Source organism: Haliotis rufescens, unplaced genomic scaffold (genome assembly GCF_023055435.1).
Source record: "Haliotis rufescens isolate VD_foot unplaced genomic scaffold, xgHalRufe1.0.p SCAF_14, whole genome shotgun sequence".
In the NCBI taxonomy this organism is placed as follows: domain Eukaryota; kingdom Metazoa; phylum Mollusca; class Gastropoda; order Lepetellida; family Haliotidae; genus Haliotis; species Haliotis rufescens.
The window spans coordinates 29,198,504-29,220,006 of NW_025963824.1; the positions used below are offsets into that span (position 1 = coordinate 29,198,504).

The following is a 21,503-nucleotide window of genomic DNA, read 5'->3' on the forward strand; positions in this document are numbered from 1 at the left end:
TTTTGGTATGACGCGGCCAGGGTCGAACCCTCGGACCTTCCGCTTTCCGGGCGGACGCTCTACCACTAGTCCACGGAGGCGGTCCTATTTGATTCACTGTATAAGGGGTGTGATAAGGCATATAGTTTATTGTGCTGTTGTGATATTGCAGTGACAAATCAACGAGTGACGATGCCATTCGTGTAACAAAGCGACGAATGAAAGGCATTTACAAGAGCTTAACTTATACATTGAGACAGTTATCAACGAGTGACGATGCCATTCGTGTAACAAAGAGACGAATGAAAGGCATTTACAAGAGCTTAACTTATACATTAAGACAGTTATCAACGAGTGACGATGCCATTCGTGTAACAAAGAGACGAATGAAAGGCATTTACAAGAGCTTAACTTATACATTGAGACAGTTATCAACGAGTGACGATGCCATTCGTGTAACAAAGAGACGAATGAAAGGCATTTACAAGAGCTTAACTTATACATTAAGACAGTTATCAACGAGTGACGATGCCATTCGTGTAACAAAGAGACGAATGAAAGGCATTTACAAGAGCTTAACTTATACATTAAGACAGTTATCAACCAGTGACGATGCCATTCGTGTAACAAAGAGACGAATGAAAGGCATTTACAAGAGCTTAACTTATACATTAAGACAGTTATCAACCAGTGACGATGCCATTCGTGTAACAAAGAGACGAATGAAAGGCATTTACAAGAGCTTAACTTATACATTGAGACAGTTATCAACCAGTGACGATGCCATTCGTGTAACAAAGAGACGAATGAAAGGCATTTACAAGAGCTTAACTTATACATTAAGACAGTTATCAACCAGTGACAATGCCATTCGTGTAACAAAGAGACGAATGAAAGGCATTTACAAGAGCTTAACTTATACATTGAGACAGTTATCAACCAGTGATGATGCCATTCGTGTAACAAAGCGACGAATGAAAGGCATTTACAAGAGCTTAACTTATACATTAAGACAGTTATCAACGAGTGACGATGCCATTCGTGTAACAAAGAGACGAATGAAAGGCATTTACAAGAGCTTAACTTATACATTAAGACAGTTATCAACCAGTGACGATGCCATTCGTGTAACAAAGAGACGAATGAAAGGCATTTACAAGAGCTTAACTTATACATTAAGACAGTTATCAACCAGTGACGATGCCATTCGTGTAACAAAGAGACGAATGAAAGGCATTTACAAGAGCTTAACTTATACATTAAGACAGTTATCAACCAGTGACGATGCCATTCGTGTAACAAAGAGACGAATGAAAGGCATTTACAAGAGCTTAACTTATACATTGAGACAGTTATCAACGAGTGACGATGCCATTCGTGTAACAAAGCGACGAATGAAAGGCATTTACAAGAGCTTAACTTATACATTAAGACAGTTATCAACCAGTGACGATGCCATTCGTGTAACAAAGAGACGAATGAAAGGCATTTACAAGAGCTTAACTTATACATTAAGACAGTTATCAACGAGTGACGATGCCATTCGTGTAACAAAGCGACGAATGAAAGGCATTTACAAGAGCTTAACTTATACATTAAGACAGTTATCAATGAGTGACGATGCCATTCGTGTAACAAAGAGACGAATGAAAGGCATTTACAAGAGCTTAACTTATACATTAAGACAGTTATCAACCAGTGACGATGCCATTCGTGTAACAAAGAGACGAATGAAAGGCATTTACAAGAGCTTAACTTATACATTAAGACAGTTATCAACCAGTGACGATGCCATTCGTGTAACAAAGAGACGAATGAAAGGCATTTACAAGAGCTTAACTTATACATTGAGACAGTTATCAACCAGTGATGATGCCATTCTTGTAACAAAGAGACGAATGAAAGGTATTTACAAGAGCTTAACTCATACAGTTATCACAGAATATGACCAAGACATGTCATCTAAGACTCACTGGTATTCAGATTAAAGTTGAGTGTGAACATTGTCGTAAACACCGGGTTGGATAATAAATAAGAATCCATAGTTATGTACACATAAAATTGAAAGGAACACAGCAGTCTGCCAAGGAGTGGCAACATATACCCAAAAGAAGTTAAAGAACATCCGATTCTTTCATAAATATTAAATCTGTCATGCAACAATCAGACTGGTATTCTTAAACTTCTTTTGGGGAGTAAATATTTAAACAGTTTAGATCGAACCCTTGAGTGATATAGACGATGGGGGTACGACGCCAATCCACATTACGTTACATCATGATAAAGCAAGATGCTAACGTTTACACAAACATTATGAGTCACCACATGCTGCTGAAAAGTTTGTTTGATTTTGTTAAGCAGTTGCTACATTTTGCTGAACAGTTTGCTACATTTTGCTAAGTGAGTGAGTGAGTTTGGTTTTATGAAGCTTTAAGCAATATTTCAGCAATATCATGGCGGGGTACACCAGAAATGGGCTTCACATATTGTACCCATGTCAGTCTTCGGCGTGACGAGCAAACGCTTTAACCACAAGGCTACCCAACCGCCCCCATTGTGCTTAGCAGTTGCTACATATTGCTAAGCAGTTGCTACATTTTGCTAAGCAGTTGCTACATTTTGCTAAATGGTTGCTACATATTGCTAAGCAGTTGCTACATTTTGCTAAGCAGTTGCTACATATTGCTAAGCAGTTGCTACAATTTGCTAAACGGTTGCTACAATTTGCTAAACGGTTGCTACATTTTGCTAAGCAGTTGCTACATTTTGCTAAGCAGATGCTACATTTTGCTAAGCAGTTGCTACATTTTGCTAAACGGTTGCTACATATTGCTAAGCAGTTGCTACAATTTGCTAAACAGTTGCTACATTTTGCTAAGCAGTTGCTACATTTTGCTTAGCAGCATGTGGTGCCACATTTTGCTAAGTGAGTGAGTGAGTTTGGTTTTATGAAGCTTTAAGCAATATTTCAGCAATATCATGGCGGGGTACACCAGAAATGGGCTTCACATATTGTACCCATGTCAGTCTTCGGCGTGACGAGCAAACGCTTTAACCACAAGGCTACCCAACCGCCCCCATTGTGCTTAGCAGTTGCTACATATTGCTAAGCAGTTGCTACATTTTGCTAAGCAGTTGCTACATTTTGCTAAATATTGCTAAGCAGTTGCTTCATTTTTCTAAGCAGTTGCTACATATTGCTAAGCAGTTGCTACAATTTGCTAAACGGTTGCTACATTTTGCTAAGCAGTTGCTACATTTTGCTAAGCAGATGCTACATTTTGCTAAGAAGTTGCTACATTTTGCTAAACGGTTGCTACATATTGCTAAGCAGTTGCTACAATTTGCTAAACAGTTGCTACATTTTGCTAAGCAGTTGCTACATTTTGCTTAGCAGCATGTGGTGCCTCACATTGTTTATGTAAAGGTTACCTTGCTGCATCGTCACTGTGAACGCACCCCGACACACTAGCGCGTGTATTCAGTGGGCGTGGATGTACCAGCACGATTTCCACGTGCTGTCAAAAATAGTTTGTTTGACACCGAGCCTGCTCGAGATGTGTGACGTCTTTACAGGTGTCACAGGTTTCAGTCACTGCACCAACAAACGATGGTCTGAGTTCCTGTTGAGATGTTCTGTGGGGAATGAAGGTGCAGGTCGCGGTTTCTCCGGCGGCGTCAGCTCCCACAGCATATTCGGCCGCCGTCTTCACTCGTCTCTTCAAGGCGGATAGAGCTACTCATTTCTCTGTTTGAATTCTGAAACAAATAGCATGAACTGGTTTGTTCGCGAAGCAAGTGGACATGCGATGAATAACCACGTCATGAGCATCCTGCTTGAACCCCTGTGGATATTTCAGTCCACAGTAGGTCCCCAGTATATGTTTGTTGGTTGGTTTGTTGTTTAACGCCGCACTCAGCAATATTCCAGCTATATGACGGCGGTCTGTATATAATCGAGTCTGGACCAGACAATCCAGTGATTGAAATCATGAGCATCGACCGACGCAATTGGGATCGATGACATGCATCAACCAAGTCAGCAAGCCTGACCACCCGATCCCGTTAGTGGCCTTTTACGACAAGCATAGTCACCTTTTACGGCAAGCATGGGTTGCGGAAAACCTATTCTACCCTGGAATCTTCACGGGTCCCCCCAGTATATGATGTGTGTCGTAATACGTAACAGCTAAAGAGGAGCTGGGCAGGCTCGGTGCCTCCGCTGACGTGGCATCGTGCCCTGATGCCGCGGCTAACCTTGATCACCGGATTGCCTGGTCGAGACGCCACACCTTACAGGTCGCCATGCAGTAGCTGGAAAAGTGCTGACTTTGCGATAAACAGCATTCATCCACATGTAAAATTGCTAACAAGAACGGGGCGACTCATTCATCAACCTGAGGTCTTACCGGTTGTAGATTCCGCCATGTCTTCCGAATAAAGGTCTCAAACGCCTCTTTGACGTTGCCTCCTGTCTTGGCACTGACGTCATAATATGGAGCACAAAAGGAACCCGCTCTCTACAAAGACAAGAAGAATATATTACCGAAATACATATACAATTACAACCCCAACCCTACCCGTCTCCTTCGTGCAATATCCAACTACAAACTGATATCACTCGAAATTACTTAAAATGGCCCATCCATGTTTATCGTGAATACGGGGCAGCAGACACGACTGGGATGATGCTCATAAGAATCTGAGGTAAGGCACCACTTTATTGTCATCCTTGATTAACAATGATGTAATATCTTCATTCAATAAATATACTCTCCCATATCTGTCATCACCCACACCCCAACCTCTTCAGCTTGACCCCACACTCTTCAGCGTGACCCCCACACTCTTCAGCCTGACCCCCACACTCTTCAGCCTGACCCCAACCTCTACACCCTGACCCCACCCTCTACACCCTGACCCCATCCTCTTCACCCTGACCCCATCCTCTTCACCCTGACCCAACACCCTTCAGCCTGTCCCTGTCATCGCCTGACCCCACCCTCTTCACCCTGACCCCACGCTCTTCATCTTGACCCCACCCTCTTCACCTTGACCCCGTCCTCTACACCCTGACCCCATCCTCTTCAGCCTGTCCCTGTCATCGCCTAACCCTGCCCTCTTCACCCTGACCCTGCCCTCTTCACCCTGACCCCACCCTCTTCCCCTTGACCCCACCCTCTTCAGCCTGACCCCACACCCTTCAGCCTGTCCCTGTCATCACCTGTTATCGCCTGACCCCATCCTCTTCACCCTGACCCCATCCTCTTCACCCTGACCCAACACCCTTCAGCCTGTCCCTGTCATCGCCTGACCCCGCCCTCTTCACCCTGACCCCACCCTCTTCACCTTGACCCCACCCTCTTCACCTTGACCCCACCCTCTACACCCGGACCCCATCCTCTCCAGCTTAACCCAACCCTCTTCACCCTGACCCCGTCCTCTTCACCCTGACCCCGTCCTCTTCACCCTGACCCCATCCTCATCAGCTTGACCCCACACTCTTCAGCCTGTCCCTGTCATCGCCTGATCCTGCCCTCTTCACCCTGACCCCATCCTCCTCACCCTGATCCTGCCCTCTTCAGCCTGACCCCACCCTCTTCACCCTGACCCCATCCTCTCCAGCCTGACCCAACACTCTTCAGCCTGTCCCCACCCTCTTCAACCTGACCCCATCCTCTGCACCCTGACCCCGCCCTCTTCACCCTGACCCCAACCTCTCCACCCTGACCCCAACCTCTCCAGCCTGACCCCACTCTCTTCAGCTTGACACCGTCCTCAACCATCTGTCCCAATCATCACACTGATCCTACACTCTTCAGCCTGTCTCTATCATCGCCTGGCCCAACCCTCTTCAGCCTGACCCCACCCTCTTCAGCCTGACCCCACCCTCTTCAGCCTGACCCCACACTCTTCAGCCTGGCCCCACCCTCTTCACCCTGACCCCACCCTCTTCACCCTGACCCCATCCTCTCCAGCCTGACCCCACACTCTTCAGCCTGACCCAACACCCTTCAGCCTGTCCCTGTCATTGCCTGGCCGAACCCTCTTCAGCCTGACCCAACACTCTTCAGCCTGACACCACCCTCTTCAGCCTGACCCCACCCTCTTCAGCCTGACCCCACCCTCTGCAGCCTGTCCCCACCCTCTTCAGCCTGTCCCTGTCATTGCCTGACCCAACCCTCTTCAGCCTGACCCCACACTCTTCGGCCTGACCCCACACTCTTCAGCCTGACCCCAACCTCTTCACCCTGACCCCATCCTCTGCACCCTGACCCCGCCCTCTTCAGCCTGTCCCTGTCATTGCCTGACCCAACCCTCTTCAGCCTGACCCCACACTCTTCACCCTGACCCCACACTCTTCAGCCTGACCCCAACCTCTTCACCCTGACCCCACACTCTTCAGCCTGTCCCTGCCATCGCCTGACCCTGCCCTCTTCACCCTGACCCTACCTTCCCAACCCTGACCCCACACTCTTCAGCCTGACCCCATCCTCTGCACCCTGACCCCATCCTCTCCAGCCTGACCCCACACTCTTCAGCCTGACCCCACCCTCTTCAGCCTGACCCAACCCTCGTCAGCCTGACCCCACCTTCTTCAGCCTGACCCCAGCCTCTTCAGCCTGACCCAACCCTCTTCAGCCTGTCCCCACCCTCTGCAGCCTGTCCCTGCCATCGCCTGGCCCAACCCTCTTCAGCCTGACCCCACACTCTTCAGCCTGACCCCAACCTCTTCACCCTGACCCCACCCTCTTCAGGCTGTCCCCATCCTCTTCAGCCTGACCCAACCCTCTTCAGCCTGTCCCCACCCTCTGCAGCCTGTCCCCGCCATCACCTTGACCCAACCCTCGTCTTCCTGTTTCCCACTGACCCCACGTGACATGTCTAGTTACCGCATTGGCCTGGTCCATCTCTATGGTCCTATGGGCGGTGAGGTCATGTTTGTTTCCAACCATCATCAACTGAGGCTTTGGCTCAATATCCTGCAAATAACGAAAACATGTTGTGCACTACTAGTACTCCCACTACCACCTCTACTACCACTACCACCTCTACTACTACTACTACCACTACCACCTCTACTACTACTACTACTACCACTACCACCTCTACTACTACTACCCCTACCACTACACTGCCACTACCACCTCTACTACTACCACGACCACTACCATGACCACTACACTACCACCTCTATTACCACTACCTCCTCTACTACTACCACTACCACCTCTACTACTACCACCACTACCACTACACTACCACTTCTACTACTACTACCACCACCAGGACCACTACCACTACCACCTCTACTACTACCACGACCATTACACTACCACTACCACCTCTACTGCCACTACCACCTCTACTACTACTACCACTACCACCTCTACTACTACCACCACCACTACCACCTCTACTACTACTACAAATACACTACAACTACTACCTCTACTACTACTACCACTACCATGACCACTACACTACCACTACCACCTCTACTACTTCTAACACCTCTACTACCACTCCCACCTCTACTACCACTACCAGGACCACTACACTACCACTACCACCTCTACTACTACTACCACCTCTACCACCACTACTACTACTACCACTAAACTACCACTACCACCTCTACTACTACCACCACCACTACCACCTCTACTACTACTACCACTACCACCTCTACTACTACTACAAATACACTACAACTACTACCTCTACTACTACTACCACTACCACGACCACTACACTACCACCTCTACTACTTCTACCACCTCTACTACCACTCCCACCTCTACTACCACTACCATCTCGACTACAACTACCACTACCAGGACCACTACACTACCACTACCACCTCTACTACTACTACCACCTCTACTATCACTACCACCTCGACTACAACTACCACTACACTACCATCTTTACTACTACTACCACTACACTACCACCTCTACTACTACTACCACTACCACCTCTACTAGTACTACCACTACCACCTCTACTACTACTACCACTACCACCTCTACTAGTACTACCACTACCTAATCTACTACTACTACTACTACTACCACTACAATTACCACAACCGCTACTACTACCATCACTACAACTACCACTACCACTATCACTACTACCATAACAACTGATGCTTTTTACGGCAAACATAGGCTGCTGAAGACATATTCTACCCCGGATCTTCACGGGTCTCTATTTTTTTTAACCTTTTTCTTCACGACGCTGTTGGGTAGCCCAGTGGTTTAAGCGCCACTGGAAGGTTCAAGTTCGATTCCCCACATGCGTACAGTGTGTTAAGCTCATTCTGTTGCCCCCTGCCGTGAATTGCTGGACTATTGCCAAACGTGGCGTAAAACTCACTCACTCACAATGTATAAAGCCGTGAAACTGCTGTAAACGACCCGTGAAGATCCGGGGTAGAATAAATCTTCAGCAACCCATGCTTGCCGTTAAAGGCGAGAATGCTTGTTTGTAAGAGGCGACTAACGAGATTGGGTGGTCAGGCTCGCTGACTTGGTTGATGCCTGTCATCGTATCTCAATTGCGTGGATCGATGCTCATGATGTCAATCTCTAGACTGTCTGGTCTGGATTATTTACGGTCTGTAAATAATCGAGTCTGGACCAGACAATACAGTGATTGATATCATGAGCATCAATCCACGCAAATGAGATACGATCAAATGTCGCCTCTTACGACAAGCGTAGTCGCATTTTAAGGTAAGCATGGGTTGCTGAAGACCTGTTCTACCCCGGATCTTCACGGGACTTCAGCTTGGTTGTCATCTCGTTGCGAGCGTATATGACATTACCCATTCCTCAACGACTCACCTTTGTCACTCTGTCGATCCATCCTTCAACCATCTCGAAGCTGTGCTCGTTCGTCACGTCGAACACTACCATAATGCCCTTTGTAACAAAACAACAATAACAACATTTCAGTATTGCCCGGGAGGAGTTGCGTCCCTCATACGTGCCAGAATCCTATGTTCGGGGTTTCGAATCCCAGATTGTAAATCCAAATCTACTAAATCACTATTTGTTCGTTGTTTAATGCCGTACTCAGCAACATTCCAGCTGTATGTGGGAAGTCTGTAAATAATCGAGTCTGGACGAGACAATCCAGTGATTGACATCATGAGCATCGATCTACGCAATTTGGATACCATGACATGCATCAAGCAACCAGCGCGCCTGACCACCCGATCCCGTTAGTAGCCTCTTACGACAAGCATAGACGCCTTTACGGCAAGTCTACCCCGGATCTTCACGGGTTTGAAGAGTGTGGGATCAGGCTGGAGAGGATGGGGTCAGGGTGAAGAGGGCGGGGTCAGGGTGAGGAGGATTGGGTCAGGGTGAGGAGGATGGGGTCAGGGTGAAGAGGGCGGGGTCAGGCGATGACATGGACAAACAGCGAGCCTGACCACCCGATCCCGTTAGTCGCCTCTTACGACAAGCATGGTCTCCATTTGCGGCAGGCATGGGTTGCTGGAGACCTATTCTACCCCGGATCTTCAGGGAGTAAATCACTCCGTACGATCAATTAATGTGGGAATCGCTATATTAGTTGATTGACATCAGGAGCAACGATCTAAGTAATTGGGATACGATTACATGCATCAACCAAGTCAGCGAGTCTGGAGACCTGATCCGGTTAATCGCCTCTTACAACAAGCATTGGTTGCTGAAGACCAATTCTAACCAGGAATCTTCACGGGACGTATATGCTGTCAGTGAACTTACGTTGGCGTCTCTGTATAAACTCCTTATAAGAGACTTGATGTCAGGCTGCCCGGCCGTGTCCCTGTAAAAAAACAGACATGGGAATGAGTGAGTGAGTGAGTAAGTGAGTATGGTTTTACGCTGCTTTTAGCAATATTCCAGCAATATCACGACGGGGGACACCAGAAATGGGCTTCACACATTGTACCCATGTGGGAAATCAATCCCGGGTACTTGGCGTGACGAGCGAACGCTTTAACCACTGGGCTACCCTGCCATCGCCCTAAAGATGGTGAAGCAAAACTTGACAAACACTGAGTGGAGTGAGTGAGTTAATATTTAAAGTCACATCGGCACTATTTCAGCCATATCGTTACTTGGGCAAGTTATGCATTTATATTATATAAAAAAAACCTGTCGTCGAAGGACAGTACAACAACTAGCAATATATCACGGATTATAATTGTAAAACTAGTTTCAGAACAATAAAATGATCAGATTATAACAGGCGACACATTATAAAAACGGGCTGTAGATCGCCAGCAGCTAAAGTTACCATACCAGAAAGACAAACATTGAAGATAAATACGTTTACGAAGTGAAACAAAAAGGTCTGGTCAGCGTTTGATTGGTTGGTTGGTTTGTTGTTTAACGCCGCACTCAGCAATTGTCCAGCTACATGACGGCGGTCTGTAAATAATCGAGTCTGGACCAGACAATCCAGTGATTGATATCATGAGCATCGATCCACGCAATTGGGATCGATGACATGCATCAACCAAATCAGCGAGCCAGACCAGCCGATCCCGTTAGTCGCCTTTTACGACAAGCATAGTTATCTTTTACAGGTTGCTGAAGACCTATTCTACCCCGGTATCTTCAGGGGTCGATCAGCGTTAGCGAAATGCCATGACAGTGTCGGTGCTGAGGTAAACTGATAATCATAACACCTAGCAACGCCACCCGCATGTGTGAAACTTACATAAATTTGAGTTTAATTCGTCTGCCATCGACCATCATTTCCTTTTTGAATATGTCGCCACCTGAAAGAAACACTCATCTTTACAAAGTGAATGAATTGTGTTAAACGCCGCTTTGAAAAGTATTCCAGTTATATCACGGCGTGTCAGCTTAATGTGGGAGGAAAGCCCCAAGGGATGCAGGTCTCAGACGTTTACCGCGTTGGTATGGTGCTGCCGGGATTCGAACCAACAAACATAGGATTCTGGCGAGCCCAAGGGACGCAACTTTGCACAGCGAATTACGGCGCCTTGGTGTGCCCATAATATATATATATATATATATATATATATTTATCATATAATGGGTAGGTTTTTCGGCAGGATAAAGCCAACGGATAAAAACGATATCCGTTGGGGTCATATGCGGATAGAGATGCAAATATCAAAGGTCAAGTAGGGACTACTTTCACTGTTTATAAACAAACATGGCGTCGCCCTTGTCATTCGGCGATCGAGTCAGAATTAACCATCGGGAATCTGGATAAACTACAGAGATAATTGCTATCATTATCAAAAGAACAGTCTAATATACTGAAAATCAGTGTCTAACTGTGACGTAGCGAAGGCATTTTATAAGTTTTGGCAACTTTGGAGAAACAATTTTGCGAGGGCACGAGGCCTAGCCAAGCGGGATCAGTAGCCATATCTGTGCTTGTAGACCTCTGCGGCTTGAAACCTTCTCCACAAATTAAAATAGTTGGATTTGGCCGAAATATGTTTGAATTGTTACCTTGTTTCGTTTTGTCGCTGTACGTACATCTGATTACACCGCTTAACGTTATGACAGGACAGACCGACTGTCAACAACATCTGACCGTGGCCGTGACGTCTCATAGACAAGGGTTAGAGTAGCTTCCCTTTGACAAAGGGCAGTTACTCCAGCGGACAGACCGATGGATTGCCGCGAAAGGCAACTAAAAACAATTGTTGTTTTGCGTTTATGTTGCTTCGCCACTGTATAAGAAACAGATTTCAGTTGGAACTATATTGGCTACTGTCACTGTCCGACTGACACATCACTTACCCTGTGACGTAATATATTAATGCGCGCATTCCAGGAAAACTCGCAATGTTTCGGTAATGTTTATGAGAGAGGGAAAGCGATTTTGAAGCACAGAATTAAAGAATGACATTAAATGATAAAGAGGTTATCACGCTTGTGTGTTAGGGGATGGTAAATATCCTGTATTAGGAATAAACACTATGTATTTAGCTTGCCAAGGCTCGCCAAATACAATGTTTATTCCTAATGCAGAATATTTACCATCCGCAAACACACTCGCGTGATAACCTCTATATATGAAGCGTATCACAACATATAACAATATTATCATCACCGATTGATTTTGTAGTCAGTGAATTGCGGATGAGAAATATGCTCGTTATGTAAGATAGTCAGTGTTTATTCGGGTTTTTTAGGAGCGGTGAGGTAGCCTAGTGGTTAAAACGTTTAATCGTCACGCCGAAGGCCCGGGTTCGATTCCCGACATGGGTACAGTACGTGAAGCACATATCTGGTGTCCCCCGCTGTGATATTGCTGGAATATTGCTAAAAGCGGCGTAAACACTATACTCACTTACTCTCTCGTTTTCTTAAGAAATAATCAGGAGAAACCTGTGCATGTCACAAGAGGCGAAATAATGGATCTGATGTGTATGTCCGATTCGCAGGGTAACCTCACAGTGGCCCTGCCGTCGCTCACACTTCTATTGTTTGTTTGTTGTTTAACGCCCCACTCAGCAATATACCAGCTATATGACAGCGGCTTGTAAATAATCAAGTCTGGACCAGACAATCCAGTGATTAACATCATGAGCATCGATCCACGCAATTGGGATACGATGACATGCATCAACAAAGTCAGTAAGCCTGACCACCCGATCCCGTTAGTCGCCTCTTACGACAAGCATGGTCTCCATATACGGCAAGCACGGGTTGCTGAAGATCTATTCCACCCCGGATCTTCACGGGTATCATGCTTCTAACCAAACAAGGTCACGTGGTATATTAGGAGTGAAAATTGTATTTTTAAATTTGTAACAGGCTAAACAAAATAATTATACATCCCCTTCCCTTCCCGGGCTGTGAACTCAATCAATTCACGCTTCCCTTGATATCGATACGACGTTTGTTTTACATCGAAAGACAGGCCGTGTGATGGGGCGATTGAGCACGTGATGAGTGCCCTGACCTCATAGGTCAAAGGTGACTGAACTTCCATCTGTGTCCATACGTCCGTGCAACATGGGAAACATGTGAATCTTGCATATATCAGGGTTGGGGTCGCAGGACGCATAGCAGAGGAGATAACTGTTGGTATATTTAGCAGGGAAGCGTGCTTTGCCACCGGTTATCTGTGCCGGCGGACCCTGTCAGTATTTCACTGGTTTCTGTAGCAAGTCGCTTCATCATCCGTGAAAACGAAGCACCTCTTTGTCATTTATAGGGGGACGGTGGGGTAGCCTGGTGGTCAAAGCGTTCGTTCGTTATGCCGAAAACCCGGGTTCGAATCCCCACAGTCCTAATCAGATTTATCTTGTCTTCGAACATTCAAGTCAGTGAGTGAATATGGTTTTACGCCGCTTTAAGCAATATCCCAGCAATATCACGGCTCTCGGATTTTTCTTGTCTTCGAACATTCGAGTGAGTGAGTGAGTGAGTGAATAAGTTTTACGCCGCTTTAAGCAATATCCCAGCAATATCATGGCTCTCGGATTTTTCTTGTCTTCGAACATTCGAGTGAGTGAATATGGTTCTACGCCGCTTTAAGCAATATCCCAGCAATATCACGGCTCCTCGCCGGACACTCAACTTATTATAATTATTTAGGTATTATGTTTTCTACCAGGTTGTCATGGACATTGTGTACAAATACTCTTGTTTCAAAATCCAGTAAAGCTCTGTTTGTTATTAAGCAAACACAGCATAAATACCCAAATATTACTGTAAATATGTTATTGAAGTTGTTTGACTGTAAAATAAAACCTATTTTGGTATATGGGGCGGAGATGTGGGGCTTCTAAGAAAGAGCTGTTATTAAAAGATTTCATAATAATTTTTGTAAATATGTATTGGGTGTTGGTAAGCATGTGCCGAGTAGTGCAACTTTAGCCAATCTCATTAAAATCAGATCTTTGTTCTCACTACCGCTTAACAAAGATCTGAGGACATCCCATTACGGGTCACGTCAGACCGACCTTGCGCGAACTTTGACCGACCAATGGAATGACCAATCAGAAGGCAGCTTTCTCGTGCTTTACGGCACTATCAAATTTGCGACTACGCTTCGAAACATATTTTGACAAATTCTCGATTACAAATTTGAAACCCGAACAAAAGAACATTCTGGTATGGCTAATAGAGGGTCTAGATTGTATGGATTCAGTCGTTAAACCTGTCACTATCGTTCGGAGTTAAAGTTTTCGAGGTTGCATGATTAGAAATCACATTCCGACTGTCACTTTCATAATCTGGTAAGCGATTCTCTGATTGGTCGGATGAAAGGTCGTTCTGACATGAGCCGTAATGGGATGTCCTCAGATTTTTGTTACGCGGTAGCGAGAACTGAGGTGTGATTTTAATGAGATTGAGCTTTAGCCGACTGCGGTAGACACGGACTTAATATAGATTACTACCACAAATGTGTCAAGTCCTGGTGTAAATTGTTAAGAATGTCAGATGATCGTTATCCAAGACAATGTTACCTACTTAGTAAGAAGTTAGATTCAGCAGGAAGGAAGACATAGGCATCCTGTGTAAGATTGTTGTTATGCACGCATGGCTTCGGATATGCATGGGTTAGTCAAGATATTTCATATTCTCTGTCGATGTTCAGACAGATTAGAAGACTGTGGAAAACAAAATATTTTTAGGATTATCAATGTTTCAAAACGACTTGCACATTATAAGGATATTAAGTCATTGCTTGCTGTTGAATATTATGTTACAAACATCAATGTGAGGTGAGGTGAAATGAGGTTTAACGTCGCGTCCAAGATTATTGCACTTATATAGCGACGTGCATGTACGTGTGTGTGTTTGTGTGGCTGCTTGTACTAGTCAGGACTGATGCCGATTTATAGTGCTAGCCCACTGAGATACCATGCCGCAGTTTAGCATGAATACCCCACTCAGACACAGTATACTGACTCCGAGCCGACTAGTCCTTGTTTTAGCCCCTTAATGCCGAGCGCCAGACAGGGTCACAACAAGTACCATCTTTTTACGTCTTTTGGTATGACGCGGTCGGGGATCGAACCCCGGACCTTCCGCTCTCCGGGCGGACGCTCTACCAGTAGACCACGGAGGCGGTATCATCAATGTTAGGGAATTAAGAAGACATATATATGTTTGTTGAGATTGCATGAAATGCCGTTGCGTTGTAATATCAGATGTAAAGAAGCTATAACTGTCAGCCGAATTTGTAGGATGTGTAATACTAATAGCATTGAAGATGAACTCCATTTCATATTTGATTGCGAGGCATATGTATCGTTAAGACATAAGTACATACCGAAATGGCATATTTCATCAAATATTTGTAAATTTCACAAATTACTGACTTCTCATGATGTGTCAATCCTTTTCAAATGTGCTACGTTCGTGAAAGAAGCTCTGAAATGTAAATATGCACTTGATAGTAAGTATATTGTTTCATTTACCGCCTTATTGTCATATATATACTCAACAACAAAAGTTCCTGTGGCACCAATATTTTAGTGTATTTTTCAAACAAGTAAAGTTTGGTCTTCCATATTGTAGTACATGTATGGAATCAAGTCACAAAAACGCAAATGCTACAGAAAAGCATGCATTCCATGCAAAGGTTGACTTTTATGCAAGTCCCATGTATTTCACTACCCAAGAATGGGTATAAAAATATGTGCGTTAACGGGATTCCATATGCATTGTTAGGCATCGTGCTGGCCCCTCAGAAAACAACAAAATTACGCAATTATTCAACATTACGAGATGCCACGCCTGTCCGAAAATGAGCGTCTGCGAGCCATTGGTATGCTTGAAGCAGGATCGAGTCAACGTGATGTTGCAAGACAATTTAACGTCTACAGAAACACCATTTGGTGCAGTCAGAGACCATCCTCGGAGTGGCAGGCCACGCGTAACCAATAATCGACAAGACAACTGGATTCGAAAAACACACCTACGAAATCGATTCCAGCCAGCAACAGTGACTGCAAGAAGCATCCCTGACCTTCGACGAATATCTTCAAAAACCGTCCGTCGTCGCCTCAGATGTGCAGGGATTGTCGCCAGAAGACCCGCCAGACATCCCATTTTGACAGGAAACCACCGTCAAGCACGTCTACAGTGGCGCAGACAGCGTCTACGCTGGACGGCCATGCAGTGGGGAAAAGTTCTATTCACTCACGAGTTTTCACCTCAGCCACAGCGATGGACGGATTCGAGGATTACAGCAAGAAATCTCAATGGACAGCGCTGCCGCGACGAGATTATCGGCCCTGTTGTTTTACCGTTTTTGCGTGGTCATGGCCCAGGCATTACCTTTCAACTTGACAACGCCCGGCCTCATATTGCTCGACTTGTTCAGGATTATCTGTTTATCCCCCTTATCAACCTGAGACCCCCTCATCAGCCTGAGACCCCAATATCAACCTGCATGAGACCCCCTTATCAGCCCCAAATCCCCATATCAACCTGATACCCCCTTATCAATCTGAGACCCCCTTATCAGCCTGAGACCCCCATATCAGCCTGAGACCCCCTTATCCACCTGAGACCCCCTAATTATCCCCAGACCCCCATATCAACCTGAGACCCCCTTATCAGTCCCAGACCACCATATCAGCCTGAGACCCCCTTATCAATCTGAGACCCCCATATCAACCTGAGACCCCTTATCAGCCCCAGACCCCTTTAGATCGAGGTTTGATAAATAACAACCTAAAAATATGATTTCATAAGCAGTTGTGCTAGCGCTGTCTCACTTCCGCCCTTACACGGGCACACGTACAGAGTCAGTAGGCAAACACTACATTAATGACGTCACGTGTCACACAAACCGGATATGACTTGTTCACGTATGGCCAGACAAACAGACATATTCACAATGAATGGGATAGAAAATATCATGTGTTTCACGCTTTATATAACAGCTTGTGTTGTCAAGATGAGAATGTAATTCTAAATATATGGAATGTTAATTAGTATGTCAAATGGATTTGTATGTAACCAGTTCGCTGCACGATCGTAGATCTGAGATGCGTCCTGTGTGTCTTCAGGGTCCCGTTGGGGGGGAAACGGGGGACCCAGTCGTCTTAGGCGCCGCTATTAGCTGTGCAGAGTTGCGTCCCTTGGGCACGCCAGAAACCTATGATTGTGGGTTCGAATCCCAGTTCGCCCCGATTATGTTTCTAAGTCTGTCAGCACAATACTCGCAGCGTTGAAACAAAGTCATCTATTCACTCACTCTTTATGAATAGGACATATCTATACGATTATTTTAGTACCAAGTTAAGAAGGCATGGGGATGTTTTTTGAGGCGTTATCTAAACAGACAACCCATTTCTTACGGCATGTCATAAATAGTTTCTATATTTCGCATAATGGTTATTTTTAGAACAGTCGGTGTTTCGTCACCTCGAGGGATTTCCAGAACGCATGTGACACGATGGAAACGATTCAAATGAGGAGTGGGTGTGTTATGTCGTGACAAGTTGTAACACGTGAGGTACATCACGACATAATATCAGTTGTTGCGTGTTGTTTAACCCCGCAATGATCCAGCTACATGACGCCGCCTGTAAATAATCGTTTATGGACCAGGCAATCCAGTGACTGATATTGTGAATAACGATCCATGCCTTAGAGGTACGATGGCACACGATCAACCACGCCTGACGTACTGGTTGATTGGTTTGTTTGAGTATGAAACCCAGCTCCTTCACCCCTTCACTAACACTACCCCCAAACGTACCTGTTGGTCTCTGGCTAAGGTCATGCGAAACTCTGACGGCATAAAGATCAATACTAGTTTTGTTTAGTAGCATTCAGATAGCAATGTAGCCTAGTAATAACGGCATTAACCTTAGCGCCAGTAACTTAAATCGGGGGCACGGGTGGCCCAGTCGTCTAAGGCGCCGCGATTCGCTGTGCAGAGTTGCGTCCCTTGGGCACGCCAGAAACCTATGATTGTGGGTTCGAATCCCGGTTCGCCCAAATTATGTTTCTAGGTTTGTCAGCACCATACCCGTGCTCGTGGGTTTCACCGAAGTGATAAGCGTCTGGGACCTGCATCACTTCGGGCTTTCCTCCCACATTAAGCTGACACGCCGCGATATAACTGGAATACTGTTAAAAGCGGCGTTAAACCCAACTCACTCACTCACTCACTGTAACTTAAATCAGTAGAACAAACTGAAGGTTTGTGCATTGCCGATTTGATTTGGCAATTCTTCTTTTTCATTTTAATACTAATTTGATCGTATGATTAAAATGTCTGTTTCCGTATTGCTCTTAACTCGGTCTTACTATTGCCGCGTGTAACACACTGGCTGGCGAGTTACATACCAAAAGAGGTTAAAAGATGGTAATTTGTTACCCTGTCTGGCGCTCGGCATTAAGGGGCTAAAACAAGGACTGGTCAGCTCGGAGTCAGTATACTGTGTCTGAGGGGGATATTCATGTTAAACTGCGGCATAATATCAGTGTGCTAGCACTCTAAAAAAGGGCATCAGTCCGGACTAGTACAAGCAGCCACACAGGCGTTATATAAGTGCAATAATCTTGGACGCGACGTTAACCCAATTTCACCGTACCTCTTATAATTACCCACATGCATGCATTGGCTTGTTTGTCGTCGCATTCCGGTTTATCTTCAATATCCCAATTCTAACATGACCTTTCCCTCATACGTTTTATTACTCGTGTTACAAACACCTTTATGTCAATGCAACCTCTTGATAAACTCCCTTATTTGATGATAAACTATCTATTTTACACAACTTGACCCCTCTATCACTCAATGCTTAAACGAAGATTGCAAGCGCTTCATTTCTAACGTTATTTTTCCCAATTATATTTGACGATTATATCCGATATTTTAGTTCTATTGTGTGCGTTGCGTTTATACTTTAATGTTGAAGAAATGTGGAGTTTTATGTAACCTTTTTCTTCTCCGTGCAAACACCTTGAACACGTGGGGGCGGTCGGGTAGCCTAGTGGTTAAAGCGTTAGCTCGTCACGCCGAAGACCCGGGTTCGATTCCCGACATCGGTACAATGTGTGAAGCCCATTTCTGGTGTCCCCCGCCGTGATATTGCTGGAATATTGCTAAAAGCGGCGTAAAACCTCACTCACTCACTCACTCACTTGACCACGTGGGACATGGGTGTTCCAGTCGTCTGAGGTGCTTCAATTCGCTGTACAGAGTTGCGTCCCTTGGGCACGCCAGGCGCCAACGAAATACCTAGAGCATGTTTGGCTTTCCTCCCAAATTATGCTGGCACGCCATGATATATTGTTCAAAGCGACGTTACTCACTCACTCACGCAATCATTGTCATGTGGGGGTAAAAACAATTGCATCGTAGGGTAGTTAGAGACCAAGAATTAAAAAAATGCTTGAAATTGGGATTCGAACCAACAACAGTGTTAACTGAAGACGATACAACATTGGAAAGGGCGGCACAATTACAAATCAACTTGCCAAACGTTAATTAGCAATAATATGTAAAGATAAAACTAACAGACCCCCCAGACCTCTAGTCCGCTAGCCCGAGACTACAAAATTGCGCTGAGGACATCCTAATGATGGTAGTTCCCGTTGACCAGTGACCAGTGAACATCAGGGGTTGTCTAGGTCTTCAGCAACCCATGCTTGCCGTAAAAGTCGATTATGCTTGTCATAAAAGGCGACTAACGGGATTGGGTGGTCAGGCTCGCTGACTTGGTTGATGCATGTCATCGTATCCCAGTTACGCGGATCGGTGCTCATGATGTCATTCACTGGATTGTCTGGTCCAGACTTGATTATTGACAGAACGCCGTCATTTGCTGGAATATTCCTGAGTGCGGCGTTAAACAACAAACAAACAATCAAAATCATTGACATGTTGCATATGAGGGCTGTCATTGTGAACAAGTTCCTAAATCTTCAGTTTTGATCCAAACTGGACCTGAATAAAACTGACAGAAAATTTGAACGTAGTGAGGTGAGGTGAGGTGAGGTGAAGTGAGGTGAGGTGAAATTGGGTTTAACGTCGCGTCCAAGATTATTGCACTTATATAGCGACGTGCATGCACGTGTGTGTGTGTGGGTGGCTGCTTGTACTAGTCCGGACTGATGCCGATTTATAGTGCTAGCTCACTGAGATACCATGCAGCAGTTTAACATGAATACCCCACTCAGACACAGTATACTGACTCCGAGCCGACCAGTCCTTGTTTTAGCCCCTTAATGCCGAGCGCCAGACAGGGTAACAACAAGTACCATCTTTTAACGTCTTTTGGTATGACGCGGCCGGGGATCGAACCCCGGACCTTCCGCTCTCCGGGCGGACGCTCTACCACAAGACCACGGAGGCGGTCTTGAACGTAGTGAAGTGTTCTAGTATTTCCAATTATCCAAATTATGTATTTCAATTTCAATGTACAAATAAAACACGATGAAAATGATCATTTGGGACAGATTTCTACCCCTCCACACCCATCTACCCACCCATCCACTGCACCCCATCCACCCCTCCACTTTGAAATTCCCTCCCCCGGGTCTGACGAGCTAGACACTCGGAGGAGTAGTGAAATAAGATTAACACTTGTCCTCTGGAGTATTTTTTTTTTTTAAACACAACTAAAAACGAAATTCTAAGGTTGCCTACCTCTTGTGTGTGTATACGCTGGGTTGTACACGTTGTTCACATATCGCTGCAACAGTGACGTCTTGCCGACGTGCTGGTTGCCGAGCAGCACCAACTTCAACCTCCCTGGCCTCGCCTCATCCGTCTTGGACATCACAGTGACTTGATTACTCAACATCAGTGTTTGAGGAGCATCCATAATTTATCAACAAATAAAATCAGATCTACACAGGGTTTGGTACATGCAAGACTCTCTCGTCATATGATCCATCCTTGAATATTTAACGGCCAATATACTCGCATGTCATCCCCAATCTCGCATAACTGACACCTCGCGAGATAAAATCACGTGCAGCGTTTGCATGAGACTGTTAATTGTTTCAGCGTCATCATCGGTTGTGTCTGTATCTAGGGGAGGTAACTGCGGCGGATTAAAATACTGTTGACGTCACATTATTGTTGTTATCTATGTGTTGTCGGTATAAATAGTAATACAGCTCGACCAATCACCAGGAACTGTATTTAATACATATTCATTTTCGCCTGGAGTATCATAGCGATATCTGAGTTCAAGCATTTTGAAAGTAAATATGGTCGAGTAATATGACGGAGTTTCTCTTAAAATAAACATAAGAGTTTTATCATTTTTATGTTTTGTGACATAATTGAAACTTTTTTAAAAGTTGAGTAAATTTACATTTTCAAATATTTTATTTTTAAGTTTTCACATTTGTTTTCTTTCCTCGGATGTAGCTTGGAAACACACAGAAAAAAAGATTGCCCAACGGCGTTTCGCTGTACAAAAAGATAATTGACAAATATATAAACAAAAATTATTTTTACATGTCTCCAATTATTTCCACAGTTCGCAAGAAGCCATATTTTTCTGTGTATTTTTTATTTGCAAAGGGGGCACGTGA

The 21,503-nt window shown here is 45.1% G+C and overlaps 1 protein-coding gene across 1 annotated transcript; it reads right to left on the reverse strand.

Moving 5' to 3' along the window:
- Positions 1-3,249: 3,249 nt before the first annotated feature.
- On the reverse strand, positions 3,250-20,994 carry LOC124152692 (ras-related protein ORAB-1-like). Its single transcript, XM_046525722.2, has 7 exons — positions 20,605-20,994; positions 10,708-10,768; positions 9,747-9,807; positions 8,835-8,912; positions 6,873-6,962; positions 4,389-4,499; positions 3,250-3,738 (listed from the first exon to the last, which is right to left on the reverse strand). The coding sequence occupies exons 1-7, from the start codon at positions 20,780-20,782 to the stop codon at positions 3,658-3,660; spliced, it is 660 nt and encodes a 219-aa protein (XP_046381678.2). The 5' UTR covers positions 20,783-20,994; the 3' UTR covers positions 3,250-3,657.
- Positions 20,995-21,503: the final 509 nt, after the last annotated feature.

Coding starts and splice junctions, on each gene's coding strand:
- LOC124152692 (XM_046525722.2), bottom strand. CDS start 20,782: ATGGATGCTCCTCAAACACTGATGTTGAGTAATCAAGTCACTGTGATG. Junction 9,808..10,707: donor CGAATTAAACTCAAATTTAT/GTAAGTTTCACA, acceptor GTTTTTTTACAG/GGACACGGCCGGGCAGCCTG. Junction 8,913..9,746: donor GTTTATACAGAGACGCCAAC/GTAAGTTCACTG, acceptor TTTGTTACAAAG/GGCATTATGGTAGTGTTCGA.